This window comes from Macrobrachium nipponense, chromosome 4, assembly GCF_015104395.2.
Source record: "Macrobrachium nipponense isolate FS-2020 chromosome 4, ASM1510439v2, whole genome shotgun sequence".
Taxonomy (NCBI): Eukaryota; Metazoa; Arthropoda; class Malacostraca; order Decapoda; family Palaemonidae; genus Macrobrachium; species Macrobrachium nipponense.
The window spans coordinates 78,561,808-78,581,024 of NC_061100.1; the positions used below are offsets into that span (position 1 = coordinate 78,561,808).

The 19,217-nt window shown below is 42.0% G+C and overlaps 2 protein-coding genes across 8 annotated transcripts in view; one reads left to right on the forward strand and one right to left on the reverse strand.

Moving 5' to 3' along the window:
* LOC135211409 (RNA-binding motif protein, X-linked 2-like) overlaps positions 1-11,002 on the forward strand; it is a 128,255-nt gene extending 117,253 nt beyond the window's left edge. The window contains exon 5 of the mRNA XM_064244721.1: positions 10,170-11,002. Coding sequence (XP_064100791.1) covers positions 10,170-10,786 — 617 coding nt within the window. The 3' untranslated portion in view covers positions 10,787-11,002. The remainder of the gene's footprint in view (positions 1-10,169) is intronic.
* A 3,094-nt stretch (positions 11,003-14,096) lies between these two features.
* The window catches only part of LOC135210966 (zinc finger FYVE domain-containing protein 1-like), a 450,218-nt gene continuing 445,097 nt past the window's right edge, over positions 14,097-19,217 (reverse strand). For all 7 annotated transcript variants that reach the window (XM_064243949.1, XM_064243953.1, XM_064243952.1 and 4 more), the window contains one exon: positions 14,097-14,972. In XM_064243949.1, coding sequence (XP_064100019.1) covers positions 14,755-14,972 — 218 coding nt within the window. In that variant the 3' untranslated portion in view covers positions 14,097-14,754. The remainder of the gene's footprint in view (positions 14,973-19,217) is intronic.

Sequence of the window (19,217 nt, forward strand, 5' to 3'; positions counted from 1 at the left end):
GTATATCCCCTTGCCGTTCTTTTCTCCATAACGAGTAAGGATATAGTAATGTAAAAATATATCGGTCCTATTCTCCTTAACGTCATTTGTAACATAACTACGGTAATTTTTTACTATCGTACAATGGTTGAAATGCAAGCAAAAACGTTGCTGTTATTGGATTTAGTTGTTCATAGCAAATCAGACATTTCTGGCTGTATGTGGTTACACAACAAGTATTACATTACTAATGATACTTTTGGCATTCCCTTTTACTTTTTTAAACTTAATTAGAAGATGGGACAGATAAAGAGATGGAGGAAAAGGGGTTAGCCTAACTGTTAAAAAATGGAATAGATATAGAGGAGGAAAAGAGGTTAGCCTATTGTTATTTGGTCTCGTAAATTCAACTTGCATGATACGCGAGATAAGTGATAAAATAAATTTCTGGGCTCAGCTCGTGTCGGCCTATGAAAGGATCCTTAATATCATTCTTTCTAGGCAAAATTAATCTAAATCTTACCAGAGAAAAACAAAATTAAGAAAATGTCAGTAAAACTGACTCGCTCACTCTATAAAAGAAGTGTCGGTATGAGAATAGGGGCGAGTGGGATCACTACCACGAGTCATTCACCATTTAGACCTTCCAATCCAAAATCCCCACTAGAGAGAGCTGATACTAACGGGTGATGCGGCCGCTACTACTACTACTAAGGACGCCACGGACAGCAGCGCCCCTAGCGGTCATCCTTAATATTTAGCAGTACGCGTTGGACGCATTTTTTCTCGTGTACTAATATCTTGGATTTATCTCCTCTTCTTTACCATGGAACGTGCTGCCATCGCATCGGCTAAGTTAAGTGCCTCATAAGTAGTATTTTACGGTATTTTAGTCTTCCAGGGACCAGTATTTTCCTTCTAATAGGTCATATACGGTTTCCCGGTCGGCTCGTGGCGGCGCCATGCTGCCTCATGTTTAGAATTCCCGGTCTTCCATACTGGGACTTCTTGTACTTATGGGCTTACTATTTCACGTTCATCGTTTTTACATCGTATTTTTAGCTAGGTTAGCCCGTTTACCATTCTCTTAGTTTGGTATTTAGGGCTATTCTGTATTCTGGCCCAGCATCCCGGCTCTTGCTCTTCATCGGCTATTGCTGGCTCCGAGTAGTCTTCTGTTCCTCGGAACAGTTTGCCTCCTCCTGGGCTTCTTTTTCTTTTACTAAAAGTGTCTTTTCCACCTGTTATGATGTAATTTTAGTTCTATTTAGGGTGTTAGGCTAGCCTAGGTGCATGTTCCATGTATTGGTACAGCCTGGTTCACGTGGCCCTCCCACGGTTGTGTTGCTATCGCGGCTTAGGCCACTTGCGGTCACGTGTTCCATCGCACCTTACCCTTCCCCTTCCCTCCCTATCAGGTATAGGGAGGGGTCTGGGGGACCCCTTGGTTGCTATGACAACTTCAGTAGCCTTCCTCCCTCCTTCCCTGAGGAGGCCAGGGGTTCTCCCCAGCTGGGGTTTAGGGCGACCACTTGTTTCGGGTACCGGGTCACCGAGCGGGTAGTTGTTGAGACGGGGAGGAGTAGGCCACCCCCCCCCCTCTCTCTCTCCCGCCGCGTTACGCCGGGGACCCCCCCCCCCCCCCCCCCAGTTGCTTAGTCCCACCCTTCCCCACTATAACGAACGGAGCCTTTCGCCGCAGCCGGGGCACCTTTGGTTTATATAGTTCGTCTGGCTCCGCTAGCGGGCGGGGTGGTCACTACTCGTGGTCTATAGCTTGCCTAATATATCCTTCCCCTTTTTTCCCCCGCTACCGGAGGAGAGTTTGCTTCTTACCCGGACACTCTTCTAGTAGACGGGGGAGGAAAGTTTGATATTATCTTTTTCGTTATTTTTTAAGGATATACCCTAATTTTACGATGAATTTTAGTATTATATACTGTGTGTATACCATCTCCTCGTTCTCCGTCGTGGTTTCATACCTCACCACCACACCTGGTTGGATTTTTTCTCTTATCTCCGGCTAGCCTTAGACAAAACTCCAACCTTCTTGTTACCACACGTATTATGGCGGGGCTCTGGTTTAATCTAACTTTACCGCTCCGGCATGCAGCGGAGCAATTGTTAGGCTGTAAGTGTTCTCCTGATGCTTATGTATCTTTCCACTTACAGGCTACCAACTGTCAGGTCCTAGGGTGCAATGCGACCTTATACGACCCATGCGCCCACGATGAGTGCAGGACTCACGCCCCGTGTGCTACGAATCACAACGCCATGATCGTCTGGCACCCGGAAGCCTGCTCCATCTGTTACGACCTTGTCAGTCAGCTGGTGGGGGGGGTAAGTCGATTGTGGACTTCTTTATCGTATTACTAACAACACTTAGTCATAAGCTTGTTAACCCCGTCCCCGCCACTAGAAGCTTCATTTCACCTTCTCTTTCAGGCTGCCGGTGTGAGGGAAGTCGCCCTAGCAACCCTGAAGGCTTGGGTGGGCGGCTTCGGCAAGAACGCCGCCAAGGGCCAGCCATACATCTTGGACAAGAAGCTGGCCATTCAGATCTTCCCCGGCGGCAAGTCAACAGGGTATGTTGACCCCATCTCTGCAGCCCCTCTCATCGCCTCTATCCAGCAAGAGGTGCAGCAATCGTTAGGGGCCGTGGCCACGCAGGAGACGGTCCCAGATGTCGCAACCTTGGACCTTAATATTGAGCCTATGGCGGTAGGTGCGGAGGATTTGTTAGTTGAGGTAGGTGTGTCGGGTGCCCAAGGTCTTTTCTTGGGCGCTCCTGGATCTTCTCCTGTCCCTTCTTCTACTGCTTCTTTCCAAGGCTTTTCGGGATCTGAGATCCCTACCCGCTCTCCCGCTCTCTCTGTACCCCCAAAGGTGAAGGGACAGAGAGAACCGAAGACCCTTCATTAAGAACGACTTTCCTAAAAAGTCCGTCGTCGTCTTCTTTCAGCTAAGAAGTCTTCGACTTCCTATGCTGACGCGGTGAAGGCTAAGCCGAGCTCTTACACTCCCCCAAGAGCTCTAGAAGCAAGGCTTCTAATAAGGAGAAGGATCGCGCTCCTGCTGAGCCAATGCCTTCTCCGGCCTCCACCGCATCCACAACCGGCAACGCCGGTTGGAGTAGAGGGACCGAGCACCTTTTGATCCCACTGCCTTCTCAGCAGTGGTGATGCAACAGGTAGGAGAGATGGTCGGCTCACAGGGTGGTCTCCGCCCTCGGAACCAAGTTCGAACAGATGTTCGCACATCTGTCGAACACTTTGAGTCAGTCGGGCCAGTCCATCCAAGATCTCTCTAACAGAGTTAGAGAGAATGAGGACCAAGTAGCTGGGCTTGCTCAGGTTCCTTATCCAGTCTCCCCAGTAGCAAGTGCTGGTATTCCCCAGCTACCGTCCTTATGAGTCGCTACCTAGCCCTTCTCCATGGATAACCCATGGAGAGTAGCCGCTTACGCTCCATTCAAGGACGGTATGATCTCTGTCCCGGAGTGTGGAACTCGAAGGATTGAGGACTTCGAGTTTTATCCTCCGGGATTGACGCAGCCTTTCATTGGATATGCTAGGCTGACCGCAGCGGCACTCACTAGGGAAGGGAAACAAGATCACCAGAGAGCATGTGCTTTATAGTAGAGAGCACGCTCAGCGGGAATGGTTCACTGCCTTGAGGACTGTGAGTGTACCAACACTAAGCTCCAGGCTTTCAAGAGTCCTTTTACTATTTTTGCGACGGAGGAGGAGGCTTCTCTTCCGTTCGCTACCAAAATAGTGGAAGCGACTCTTCAGGCAGTCCTCAGGATGAGCCCATTGCCACAACTGAGGGAAGCGGAGTCTACTTCTCCGCTCTTTCCAGCTTTCGGAGAATTGTGGGAGAACTTGCCTTCCACTTTCACGCTTGGTAAGCTCAAACCGGACTGTGCAATGGACCAGTTTGGTGAAAAGCTTCCCAATGGCTGCCTGATACCTTGATCCAGGCAGAGTTCGACGCTCGAACTAGGTTTGGAAGATCCCTCAATTCTCTAATCATTACTGAGATGGCTGCTTTATCGTATGGCACAGAACCTCTATTTAAGATTCTGGCCAAGTCTCAACTTCAAACGGTTCAGACGGATGCTTTCGACTTCTTCCTAGCTAGAGGAACTGCCGAAAGCACGTTCTGCAGGGATGCACTATTAGGCACGAACCTAATAGGCTCCTGGCTTCCAGCATGTGGGGGGCGGACCTCTTCCCAGAGTCCGCGGTGAATGAGGTTACACCAATGAGGCTGCTAGGCTCAACCAGAGCCTCAGAGCTAGGTGGGTATCTCCTCTAAGAGGAAACAAGAATCCGCCCCCACTGCTGGTAAGAAACCAAAGAAGGCTGGTAGAATGGTTCCAGCCTTACCAGAACGTCAGCAGCAGTAGCAATCGTTCAGGCCGTCCCAGTTCCCCAACATGGACAACCTGCAACTTCAAAACAGACCCAACCCATCCTCCTTGTGTCTCCTCAGTCGCAACCCTCGACCTCTTACGCTCTCTCGCCGGCCTTCAACCCTGTTTATGAAGGTCAGGCTTACCCTCCCTTTTCTGGGCAGTCGAGAGGTAGCAGGGCGCGAGGCCACTTTCGCCAGCGTGGATCAGGAAGAGCGACAAGGGGTAGGCAGTTCAGAGGAGGGCGTGGAGTCAACCCGCCCAACAACAATGAGGCTTCCCCAGGTAGGAGGTGGGAGGTTGTTCCTCTTCCATCACAGGTGGGGGTTTCAGCAATTGGGCGCACAGAGCATAGTGTCCCAAGGGATTGGGTTGGAGTTGGATCAAAGATCCCCCTCCAATCAAATCATTTTATCAGGAACCTTCAAACAGGAATTGACAGATATGCGAGCGAACTCCTTCAGAAAGGAGCTATTGCGAGAGTCAAGCATCTAAAATTTCAAGGTCGCTTATTCAGCGTGCCAAAGAAAGGCTCAACAAAAAAGAAGGGTAATCTTAGACTTGTCAAGGCTAAACTTTTTCATCCGTTGCGACAAGTTCAAAATGCTTACCATTTCGCAAGTAAGGACCTTACTTCCTCGTGGAGCCGTCACATGCTCCATCGATCTTACAGACGCATACAGGGGGTCCTCGAGTTACGACGTTGATCCGTTCTTACGATGCATCGTAACACGAATTTCAGCGTAAGTCGGAACATTGAAAAATACACATGATTTAATGTAAATACCTATCAATAACAACGAGAGAACAATTCCTTACCTTTATTAGTTTGATTGGCTTGCACACTGGAGAGGAAGCTGCGGTGCTGGAGAGACTGGGGGAGGTTAGTGAAGAGAAAAAGAACCTCCAGAAGTGCTGGAGATGCTGAGGCAGATGATTCTTGAGGTGAGGCAGAACATACTAGTACTGGAGATGCTGAGGCGATGTAAGTGCGGTTAGGCATACGCTTACCAAAACAAACCTGTCTTGTCTACGTTACACTTGCTGAGCAGAATAACCCCCCTCCTTAATTATCTCAGACAATGCTTTAGGAAATTCACTCGCTGCTTTCTCATCCCCACTAGCAGCTTCACCTTGCAATTTAAGGTTATGGTAATTGGCCCGAGCCTTAAATCGCATAAACCAACCCCTACTAGCCACAAACTCTTCACTTTCACTTCCCTCCCCCTTTTCTTTTTTTCAACGCTTCAAACAATCTTTTCGCCTTCTCCTGAATCACCATAAGGCTGACTGGGATACGCCGTTGATTTTGGTCTTCCAACCAAAGCACCAATAACCTTTCCATTTCAATTATTAGACCACTAACGCTGCTTAGTTATCACTGTCGCTTTCATAGGAGCGATCCTTTCACATGTTCAACGATGCGCTCTTTATCTTTGATAATGGTAGCAAACGGTCGAACGGCTAAGGCCAAGCGAGCGGCCAATGTTTGTTGGCTTTCTCCCTTCTCGGATCGCTTTATAATGTCCACTTTAATTTCCATGGTGATGGCCTTTCCTTTCTTTTCTTCGATGCACTACCATCAGAAGAGTCCGCCTTGCGCTTGGGAGCCATAACAAAGAGCAAAAAGTTACAAAAACGATACAACACGAGGGAGAGAGAGGCAGTGTAAAACAACCAAAATGGCGTATGGGCGAGGACTGAGCGTAGCGAAGCGACGCCGTCCTCTCCCCCACAAAGCGTATTCTTCCGCCGTGCCGCCTGGAACTAGTTCGCGTTTGTTTACGTTGCTTACGACGCTAAACCGCGTAAGACGGAACGACGCAAAATATTTTTTATTTTTTATATTTTTATGGGGCGCGTTCGTAACCACGAAACATCGTAAGTCGAGACCAGCGTAACCCGAGGACTTACTGTACTATCATATCCCTATAGCCAGGCACTTCCGCCCATTCCTAGGGTTCAGGGACTAGGAAATCAAGAAGTTCTCAATTCAAAGTGATGCCCTTCGGTCTGAATGTAGCCCCCAGGGTATTCACAAAATAGCAGAAGTGGTAGTTCAACAATTGAGAACTCAGGGGATAATGGTAGCAGCATACCTCGACGATTGGTTGATCTGGCACCAACAGTCGAGGAATGTCTCAAAGAAGCCACGGAAAAGGTAGTTCAATTTCTGGAACATCTGGGGTTCCAGATAAACAAAACGAAATCCAGACTTACTCCAGAGTCTCGTTTTCAGTGGCTAGGAATCCAATGGGATTTGTCCTTCCCCAATCTGTCAATTCCAGTGGTCAAGCGCAAAGAAATAGCCAAGGCTGTGAAACAATTTCTCAAATGCAAACAAACATCAAGGAGAAGCCAGGAAAGAATCCTAGGTTCTCTTCAGTTTGCCTCAGTGACAGACATCCTCCTAAAAGCAAGGCTGAAGGATATAAACCGAGTTTGGCGATCGAGAGCAAACGCCAAATCTCGAGACAAGTTGTCAGTAATTCCACAGATCCTTCGCAATCAACTCCGTCCATGGACAAAAGTGAAGAACCTGGCCAAACTGGTACCCCTCCAATATCCCCTTCCGGTATTAACCATTCACACGGACGCCTCCCTGTCCGGTTGGGGGGGATATTCTCAATTCAAACAAGTTCAGGGGACTTGGTCAGTTCAGTTCCGCCAGCTCCACATAAACGTTTTGGAAGCAATGGCAGTATTTCTTACCCTGAAGAGACTTCTCCCCCCGAAAAAGTCTCATCTAAGACTAGTTTTGGACAGTGCAGTGGTAGTTCATTGCATCAACAGAGGAGGGTCCAAATCCAAATCATGTGAACCATGTCTGATAGCCATCTTTGCCCTAGCAGACAAACACAAAGTGGCATCTGTCCGCCACTCACCTGGCGGGGGTAAGAAAATGTGATAGCAGACGCTTTGTCCCGGTCAGTCCCTCTGGAATCAGAAAGGTCCCTAGACGACAGGTCATTCCAGTGGATATGCCGGAGAGTCCCAGGTCTCCAAGTAGATCTCTTCGCTTCACAAGCAAACCACAAGCTCCCTTGCTATGTGGCCCCCAACCTGGACCCTCTGGCTTATGCCACGGACGCCCTGTCGCTAGATTGGAGTCAGTGGAGAAAAATTTATGTATTTCCTCCAGTGAATCTTCTATTGAAAGTCTTGAGCAAGCTGAGGACTTTCAAGGGATTGGTAGCTCTGATTGCACCAGACTGGCCCAAGAGCAACTGGTATCCTCTGCTTCTGGAATTGGGTCTCCGACCTCAACGGATTCCCAATCCCAAGCTGTCACAGGCAGTACAAATGAGGACTGTGTTCGCTTCCTCAGGAATTCTTCAGACCCTAACTTTATGGACTTCATGAAGTTTGCGGCTAACAAAGATGCTAACATTGATCCACAAAACATCCTCTTCCTAGAGTTCAGATAAGAGAGAGTCAACTCTTAGGACAATATGACTCAGCTGTTAAAAAATTAGCATCCGTTCCTGAAAGAATCAAACACTACAACCATGATAGTTAACTTAGCTATATCCTTTTTCAGATCCTTGTTTGAAAAAGGTTTAGCAGCTAGCACTATTACTACGCATAAATCGGCTTTGAAGAAGATCTTTCAGTTGGGTTTCCAGATAGATCTGACTGAATCTTACTTTACGTCTATCCCTAAAGCCTGTGCTAGACTTAGACCTTCTCAAAGGCCTACTGCAGTCTCATGGTTGTTAAATGACGTCCTCAAACTAGCATCAGATACTGACAACTCGTCGTGCACATTCATAATGCTCCTTAGAAAGACGTTATTCTTATTAAGCCTAGCCTCAGGAGCTAGAATTTCAGAACTGTCGGCTCTATCCAGAGATGCGGGTCATGTAGAATTCCTCCCCTCAGGAGAAGTCCTGCTTGCTCCGGATCGTAGCTTTTTAGCTAAAAATGAGGATCCTCTTGCAAGGTGGGCTCCTTGGAAAGTCATCCCACTTCCGCAAGACCCTTCTCTCTGCCCAGTATCAACTTTAAGAGCCTTTCTATCTCGCACATCCTCAAGATCCTCAGGTTCTCTCTTCATGAGAGAAAAAGGTGGTACTTTATCAGTAAAAGGTATTAGACAACAGATCCTTTACTTCATTAAACAAGCCAATCCTGATTCATTCCCAAAAGCACATGACATCAGGGGAGTAGCCACCTCAATTAACTACTTTCAACATATGAACTTCGAGGATCTTAAAAAGTATACTGGATGGAAATCCCCGACAGTCTTTAAACGTCACTATCTAAAGTCCTTGGAATCTTTAAAATTTTCTGCAGTAGCAGCGGGAAACATTGTTTCTCCTGATACTGTATAGTAGTCATAGTATAGATCCAGATCTCCTTCCTACCTCGTCTAACATGCCTCACCCTATCGCCATGCTACTCAGATACTCTAGCCTTAGCCGCTGAGATCATATTAGTGGATTGTCCCTTATTTTTTTGCTAGGGACACCCACACTATGTACTTATAATGTACTTCAGTGTCCCTACCCTTATTTTTATGCTAGGGTAGGACACAATGTGTTTGTATATTGTGTAAATACATTGCTTATGTGAATCTGTTTTGTTAACTTACATTGCATTATTGTATATTACTATGTTTATTATAAGTTAATTTTAAGTATTTATGTTGTTGGCTCTCTTTTTTATGCCATTGTTTAGCATAAGTTAGCTTTAAGTACTTAATTTGTATTTCTGTAATACCTGATTCACTTATATTATATATTTCTTTTTACTACTGTTTTTTCATTTGACCTTTTTTTCCCATCTTGCCTGTTTCTCTGGTACTCTTTCATAGGCCGACACGAGCTGAGCCCAGAAAAGGGATTTTGACGTAGGAAAAATCTATTTCTGGGTGATTGGCTCGTGTCGCCCTATGAAACCCACCCTGTTTTGCTTTTCCCCCCCCCCTGCAGGACAAGATGTTCATAGATTAAGGATGACCGCTAGGGGCGCTGCTGTCCGTGGCGTCCTTAGTAGTAGTAGTAGCGGCCGCATCACCCGTTAGTATCAGCTCTCTCTAGTGGGGATTTTGGATTGGAAGGTCTAAATGGTGAATAACTCGTGGTAGTGATCCCACTCGCCCCTATTCTCATACCGACACTTCTTTTATAGAGTGAGCGAGTCAGTTTTACTGACATTTTCTTAATTTTGTTTTTCTCTGGTAAGATTTAGATTAATTTTGCCTAGAAAGAATGATATAAAGGATCCTTTCATAGGGCGACACGAGCCAATCACCCAGAAATAGATTTTTCCTACGTCAAAATCCCTTTTTTAAGGGTGAAAATTTGGGGATCACATGATATGAGAGATCATGTGTTACATGAGTATATATGGTATCTATAACTACTAGTGGGAAAAATTATTTTGGAGTCCAACTTTTTTCTGCCATATTTTAGAAAAGTTTCAAAATTTTTTTCAACTGCAAATTTATGAATTTACGAGGTCGAATATCATTATTTTCCCCACCTGTATTTTTTCAGTATTAGCTGTATAATAAGTGGTAAAATTTTAAGCGAATCCCATTAATCATAAGGTAGAATGAAGCAACTTTCTGTATAATAGGGTCTTATGGCATTGGCATGCCCCTTAAAAAGAGGGTCTTCTACCTGAATGTTACTAAAACAGACTGCAGACATTTTCAAGATTTTCCAAGATGAGTATATAGAGTACTATTAGAAAATAGGAAAAGCAAATTAAAAAATCGGCGATTGTCAATTTTATGAAAAGCTTTACTTGTACTTTTCCATTCCAGAAAGAACTATCAACACAGAAAAGGTAAAAAGTCACAAGGTCAAGAAAGAAAAATCAAAGAAGAGACAAAAGAGGCAAGAATCATTCTCTTCAGATAACAGTTCACTCTCATCATCATCATCATCAAATGAGGATTCAGATAGTGATTCGTATAAGAAGCAAAAGAAAAAACATAAGAGCAGAAGGGATTCTTCTTCTGGGGACAGTGATAGCATTCATAGAGCTGAAAGAAAGAAAAAGAGGAAACACAAGGCAAAATTCTTTACTCATGACAATAATGCTATTAAAATAAAAGAAGAGAAAAAGGATCTAGGTTATGAAAAATATGAATCAACTTCTTATGGCCATGCAAATCAAAATTTTACTGATAGGAAAAGATATCATGATAAAGGGGAGCATGGTGTGAACAGAAGTAATTTTGAAAGAGATTTTTCAAATTACAGTTATAAACGCAACAGTGAAAGATCTAAAGGACAGACGTATGGGAATAGTAGGAAGCCAAAGGAGTTCCAAAGTAGAGATGAATATCACAAAGATAGAAAAAGTAGATATTATGATGACCACAAACGAGACAAGGAACAAAGTAAGAGCAGAGAACAATACAGAAATCATTATTGAACTTGCTTTAAGTTATTTTGTGACACATATTTTATAAAATATGAGTTTTCTTAGAAAAGTCATTGTGATAAAAGTATTACAAGCAGTACTGTACTGCATTTATTTGATGTTTAATTCCCATAGGGAGATGACTTGTCTCAAATTAGACTCATGTATTTGCAAATACAGTAAAGTAATTTTAATATATCAGTACTTTTTACTGCAAACGTGTGTTTTATTCACCTCAAGAAAATTCTTGCTTTCATTAGTTACTGTAATACTGTATATTTCATTTCCTGATGATTGTTATAACGCTGTACACAAAGGTAACAGATGATACCCATGTAGGACATAGTTTGCCTATTAGTAGGTACTGTGATATGCAATCCATCTCTTTCACCTTCCTACAGAAAGATATTGTTAAGCATTTGCATGACTCTGTTTTTAAAAGGGGTCCCCATCAAAATGCCTTGGGTAGCTTACTGCAGGTAGTGGTCTGCGTATTCCCACATTGCTGTGCACTTACTACTTGCTACAAATTTTTTCTTGTTCAAATTTTCAACTCCCATTTAACAAGTAATCTTTTGGGCCAACCATATGTAAATTATAATTTGCCAACATTACTCATAAAAAATACATAGCAAGCAGACATTTATAGTAACATTTCCCATATAAATTAGAGCCATGGGGGTGCCATGTATGGTAAAAAATATCAAAGCATTTACCTTGTCTCCAACAATCTTAGCCTAACCTTGTACTTTTCATAGTCTACTCTATATAAATATACTAACTTTTTAACCACACAAACCATAGACTTTTTTATTGTAAAAAGAGCTAAACTTAATGCTCACATGGCCTGTCTGTTAAAAAAGATTGAATTTATATGGTAAAAGGACAAAAGTTGACAATTTATCACTCCAAAAATTACAGAACATAAGAGGCAATGACAAGGAATAGTAAAAATTAGTAAAACCATAAAAATGGATACAAATGACACAAAGATATTAATGGGGGTAAATCTGTCAAGCTACCATGAATACATGAGCATCTGTAGTAGTTTTTAAGTCCCATAAAATACTTGCAATCTTCATTCTGAGCAGTCTTAACACTTTGTTGGCTTTTTGTGTAAGATGCACAGAATAAATCAATTGTTCACTGTAAACCCTGAAATGGACCAATTTTAATAGAATTTTGATGAAATATCAAACAATGTAGGTTCTAACAACATCAATGAGAAATGTTTGTGAATAAAAATAGTAGCATAAAGACATTACTCACAAGATTGTTTCATACAATGTTTTACACAAAAACTTAAACATGAACTAATTAAACATTTAGTATTTCAAAAAATTGCTGTACCATTTATTTTCAGGGTTTACTACTACTGAGGGCAAGGGCTATGAGCTTCCATGTGCAATGAGGCACTAATGCAACTATTTCCCATTCCATCATAGTGCCCAGTTTTATGGCGTATACCTTACATTGAACCTAAAATGAAAGATTTTAACAACAACAACAATGTATGGTTTGCAATGGCTCTTACACAATCACATTATCTCTGTAAACTAATTGGGAATGACCAAAGACAACAGCATAATAATACAACTAAAAATAAAGTTGTGTTAGTGCAAACCCATTAGTACTTTTACATATCCCTTCCCTTCACTCTGCAAATTCCAAGGCACTCCACAAAGAAGTAGCTTTCCATGTCCAGCTGGTGACTTAAGGGCCTTGGTTTCATGGATGGCCAACTAAAACAGTGCTGTTAAAATCAGCTTGAAAGTTGTAGGAGGCATTCCTAGCTTTGATTATGGGTTTACTTTGAAAACATAATTAATTTTTTTTTTTTACAACATACCTATTACTGTAACCTGAATAGCTACTTAGGACCACCCTAAAGCACAGCAGCATGAAGACTAGTATCCCAAAGTTCTATACCAAGTTCTGAAGGAATTGGAGGAAAGAAAGGGGATTATGAGGACCAAGATAATGATCTTTCACACAATGCACCCTGTCATGAATTGATATAATCACAAGCTAAACAGAGTGCACAGAATTTGTGGAGTTAATCACAAAATTTTGGAAGAATATGAAATTCTAAGAACAAGGATATGCAATGGAACTAATATCATTGACTCATCTAAGTAGTAGATGTAATAGTTTTGGCCACATGTTTCTTAACTTCCTCAGTTGAGAAAAGCAAACACAAACACCCTCCTTCTCAAGACCATGGAACTATAAACATTGAATGGACATGCGCCAAAATTGCTGTGCACAGCATGTCACCATTACAAAGGGTGGAGAGAGCTTTGTTATGGCGCCAGTGAAGCAGAAACATAATGACACCAAAAAAGGTAGTCAATGCTACAGAAAACGGGAAGAGCCAAGTGAGAGAGAGAAAACATACCGCCGATTCCCCAGAGTCAAAAATCAGCTCGCTAAGCACCATTCTCACGGTTGCCTCTCTCTCTCTCTCTCTTCGCCACGTACAAAAATGAAACTTATCGTACAACTTTTTCTAATGCATTGCTATTACAACAAACCCACCAATGTCCATTGAATCCCAAGGGACATAGGAATAGAAAATATGAATGAAACTTGGGCCTGAAAAGTTGTCTGCATCTTGGCAACAAAATTTGAACCATTCCATAAACCAATGTTTTTTAAATTCACTGTACTATACATAAATTAAGTGTATGGCTCTCACAAGCCAAACAGAGGCAAAGACTTAAAAATTAAGACTGAGTAAGATCCTTCTAAGGAGGTTGATTTACTGTTCATAAGGTAGACCCACCAGGTCCTAAAGAACTAAGGAATCATCCCAAAATAGTATCATTACGACCTCTCTTCCCTCGATGCATACCTGCTACAGAGGTTGACAAGGCTGCAGGTAAGAGTGAGGCCTACTGATCCAACAGCCAGTTTCTATTCAGCATTCTCATATCTGCTCACACTATCTGTGATTGCAAAGAACAGATTTTGTGAAACTTTACTAACTAAAGCTTAGACATATTTCAAGTTTCCTTATATTTTTTGGACTGTTACTGCAGTCTTCCCCCTGAAGACAAGATAATGTAAGGAATAGGTTCTTAAGATGAGCCTATGATAACAGCAGCAGTAAATGTCATGTTCAGCACTGCTGTTTACAGTGAAGGGCTTTTACAATAAGTAATTATAAAAATATAATAATAATAATAGCAAATTAAATAACTTTCCTACTCCAATTTTTGTCTAACTTCTCAATCCAGTTCAATGGCCCCTATTAAAGGAAATTGTTAAAATAAATGAGCAATTACAAAAAATTTCAAGGAAAGAATGAAAGTGATACACATATGAATAAACTGGGTTTAATGTATTCCATATAATCATAAAATCTTTATTTTTACCATATGAAACAACTTTTAAAAAAACTAATAATCATAACTTTAAACAATATACAATTGAATGTGTAAAAAATCCTGTCAACATCTATAGCATTGACAATCTGAACATGGACTTCATCCTCAAATCTTGAATTGCAGCTGAAACTATACTAGGTACAGTTATAACTATTCCTATCATTACATATTTATTTCATCACAGTACAGTACACATTTCCATAGAGGTAATACAGTTAAATGGTCTCTTTACCAGAATATCTGAACCTTGAATGGATTGGGCATGTGTAATATTTTGCTTCTTTTAGTTTACTTCCTATCATATTTGTGTAATTCTCTATAAATGCACTGATGTATATAAAATTTTGATGCAATCTGTGCAAAAACATTACCAATAATATGCATCCTTCAAAACTATAATATTGGTTTTGTCTCCAACTAAAATGCAACAAATGAGCATTAAGAAAGGACATCCCACCAGGATTAAAAGAGAAACTGTATTTCCAAAAAGTTTTCTTTCCTGAGATATATAAAAATCAAGGTGCAAAATTGTTGTGCCACCAAATCTTATTTCTGGTTAAAAACATTATACTTTAAAACAGAAACCCAAGGCTACTTAAGACAGTTATTGCAAACCCTAACAGGATGGTCCCATCCCCTTTCCCTCACAGGTCTTGAAGAAGGAGAACACTTGTCGCAAACACCCTTTCCACATGCCCGGCAATGATGCAAAGTCAGTCTAGGTCCAAATTCCATGTTACATACGGAGCAATTTGTGATAAGTTCATCTGGCACCCAGTAAGTTGGCCTAGTACTGTCCTTTAAAAAATCTGAAAAGATAAGTAGTGTAATAATAAACCAAAATTCACTCTTACAATAATTATCTGAACATATCAGTCATTTTCATTAAATACAAGCAAAGTAAATACATTTTTAATAAAACATAACTGATCTTATACAAAACAGATGAGAGTCCAAGAGAGATCATATGTAAATTCATCTGTTAAGTGCCTTCAGAATTGGCACTTTGAAGCCTAGAGAGGGCATCCAAGCTCCCATCAAAACCTGGGATATACTACTGAGGTCAAATATCAGTGAACTCTTGACTTGCCAGTTTACAAGTAAATAGAATGATTCCATTAAATGGTTATGAAGGTGAGCATACCACCAAACTGAAAAACTTGAACAGATTATGAAGTAACATTTACTGTTATAAACTGTCCAGCCGCGCTGGTCACAAATTTTCTTGGTCAAGAGTTTCTCAGTGTGAGCAACTAGATGGAGCTACACCTGGTGCAGTACATATTTCAAAATTTTATTCCCTTATGCTGCGAGCCTGTTATCGCCACTAATGCGGAGAGCAGTCCTACCAACTGTGTAACTGACTAATTTTATGCTATTATAATACTGGGGCAGGAGCTTCTGCATATTCAAAAGATAAATTAATCAAAATGAGCCTACCTTTAATATCATCAGTATTTACTGTGAAACTCACAGCCATACAAATGGCACTTGATATAATATCTGAGAAAGGAGCAAGTTCCTCTAAAATTTCCAGCAATGCACATAGTGCTATAGATGCTATAAAAGGGATTTTGACGTAGGAAAAATCTATTTCTGAAATAGGTTCCTTTAGCGCTATTTCTAAGGTAAAATATTGCTATAATACCAGAGAACTGCTAAATTGGACATGCCAGAATATTCTGGCTCGCTCACCTTTATTAAAAGGTGTCGGTATGGTTCTGGGGCGAGTGAAAACCACTACCACGGGACCCTCTCCAATTAGCCTCTCCTACATCAAAAACCCTCCAGAAAAGGGGAGCCGACCTACGGCTCACTACCTACTACCGTGTAGATAGCAGCTGTGACGTCATTCCTTTAGATAGCCCTACTAGAGATGCACAAGTTTTCTTTGCTCTCTTGTGTTTTTTGCTTTTTTGGCTTAATTATTCGTTATGGATCGTCAATCTCCTTCTGTATCCAAGTTAAGTACTGGTTTTATGTTTGACACTATCTAGGGAGTGTTTTTGGCCTTCGTGACCATTTTATTTAGGTTTTAAGGAGTCGTCGCCACACGCGGCGGCGGCTCAGAGCCGCCATTAGAGCGTACCCCTTTGTGTCTCCTTCGGTTTCACGTGGTCTCCCATACCTAGTGAACCGAATTGTGATGACAGTATGTTTTTATCAATTTCTGTGTTTTGGATGCTGTTTTTGACGATCATGAATATGTTTTTGTGTTTATTTTATTTTATGAGCTGGCACGGGGGTTTCCTTCCGAGCACGTGTCTTTGTTTCGTGCCTCCTCTGGAAACTACCGCTATATTTCATGCATGTCTTTATTTTGATTAAGATTCTAGTTTATTTTGTTTCTTTTAGCTAGTCCTAGCCTACCCTGGCGGCTGCCTGTCCTACGATTCTTCGTTACGGCACTAGGCCAGCTGCTGGGAGTTCCTGGTTAGGCCCACCCTTATCGGGTGGTCTTACTTGGTTCTCCTAGGACATCACTGTTCCTCTTCCTTGTTTTACCCCCCCCCCCCCCCCCCCGTGTTCAGTACATATTTTATCGTTTTACGTTTGTATATGTTTACTGTGTGTGTACGGGTCGGCTTGGCTAGTCCTTAGGCCTCCCTGTTGGCCATCCTCGTGGTCCAAGCAACCACAAGGTAGCCGGGTGGTCACGTGATCGTCACCCTCTACCAACATCCCCCCCCCACAGAGCTCCCACCAAGGTGGGTGGTTATCTCGCTCACGTTGTCCCTGACGACCGAGCCCAGAAATAAGTACAAACCTGTAAACCAACCTGTACAAGAAATACAAATAAAAATTCAACAACTCCATTCAGGATTATCAATAAAAATATGTTGGATTCCAGCAGGTGTAGGAATAAAAGGAAATGAAAATGCAGATTCTGCTGCTAAATTAACTTGCACTATCCCTCCAACAGTTACACATGCCCCAGTGTCCGACTGGATAACATCTGTCAAACCATTGATATACATACCAAGATTGGCAAACAGAATGGTTCTCAATACCCACCACAAATAAGCTTAAAACTATAAAAACTGAAGTGTATGCATGGAGGTCATCTTCACAACAAGAAAGATCAAAAGTAGTAATCCTAAAAAAGGGATTTTGACGAAGGAAAAATCTATTTCTGGGCAAGGGTTCGTGTCGCCCAGTGAAATAATCCCTTAAGTTCATTATTTCTAGGTAAATAATACTAACATTACCAGAGAAAAAATAAAAATAGGGGGATGTCAGAATAACTGACTCGCTCACCCTAAATAAAAAGAGGGTGTCGGTATGTAGCTGGGGCGAGTGAGACCACTACCACGAACCTCTTGCCATTTAGAATTCTCCTACATCGAAATCCCCCTCCAGAGAGAGCTGATACACGGCCGGCGCCATCAACTACTATTACTCTACCTACGACGGCGACTGCAGTGCTCCTGGTGGCCATCCTTGAAGTTAGACGCCAATCTTGGCCGCAAGGGTGGGAAAATAGGGGGGGATTTCACTGGGCGACACGAACCCTTGCCCAGAAATAGATTTTTCCTTCGTCAAAATCCCTTTTCTGGGCTCAGTTCGTGTCTCTTCGTGAAATAGTACCAGAGAATTAGCACAAGACTGGAATAAAATTGAATATAAAAGAGGGTCTTAATAAAACGAAAAATTAAAGAAATGAATATAATCTAGTTAAAACTTACAAGTTATCATACTTAATGTTAACTTAATCTACTGGATCCAACTTATCATATAATTGGACTTAGAATTAGACTTAAAGTAACTTATGATAACTTAAAACTAGATTTATGTAATTACATAAAAGTGAGGTTTATAAAATAAAGCAAGAGAGAACACTCACTAATACTTAAAAGCTAAAACATTAAATATTACAAATATCTTGGTGTGTTTCCCTAGCATAAAAATAAGGGAAACAACACCGATTAGCTACAATCAGTAGTCAATATTTACAGTTGTGAGTGCCCCTAGCAAAAAAATAAGGGGCACTTCACCAAAGGTAGCCTTTAGGCAGCTAAGGCAGAGGAACCCAAATGAACATGATGGTAAGGTTAGGTGCATTGTTAGTGAGGCAGGCAGAAAGGAGATCTGGATCTTCTACTACAACTACTGTGCAGTGTCAGGGGAAACAATGTTTCCCGCTGACACTGCCAGAAATTTAAGAGATTCCAAAGACTTTAAATAATGACGTCTAATAACTGTCGGCGATTTCCAGCCCGTGTACTTCTTCAAGTCATCGAAATTCATATGCTGGAAATAATTAATAGAGGTGGCTACTGCCCTGATGTCATGGGCTTTAGGGAATGAATCAGGATTAGCTTGTTTGATAAAGTATAGGATTTGTTGTCTAATTCCTTTTATTGAAATAGTACCACCTTTTTCCCTCATAAAGAGGGGACCTAAGGATCTGGAAGATGTCCTGGACAGATAAGCTCTTAAGGTCGTCACCGGACAAAGAGAAAGGTCTTGTGTAAGAGGGAGGACCTTCCAAGGGGCCCATCTCATTAAGGGATCCTCATTCTTTGCCAGACAACTACGATCTGGTGATAGTAAGACTTCTCCTGAAGGGAGGAATTCTACATGTCCAGCATCTCTGGAAAGGGCCGACAGTTCTGATATTCTGGCTCCTGAGGCCAAGCTTAATAGAAATAAAGTCTTCCTCAGTAGCATTAGATAATTACATGAATCGTTGTCAGTATCTGAAGCCAGTTTGAGAACGTCATTCAAGAACCATGAGACTGAACTAGGTCTTTCTGAGGGTCTGAACCTAGCACAGGCTTTAGGAATAGATGTAAAGTAAGAATCTGTTAAGTCTATCTTAAAGCCAAACTGGAAGATTTTCTTTAAGGCTGACTTATTAGTGGTAATAGTACTAGCTGCTAAACCTTTTTCGAACAAAGACCTGAAAAAGGATATAGCTATATTAACTGTCATGGTTCGGGTGTTTGTTTCCCTCAGGAAATTTGCCAGTTTCTTTACAGCAGCATCATACTGACGTAAAGTTGATTCCCTCTTATCTGATTCTAAGAAAAGAATGTTCTGGGGATCAATAT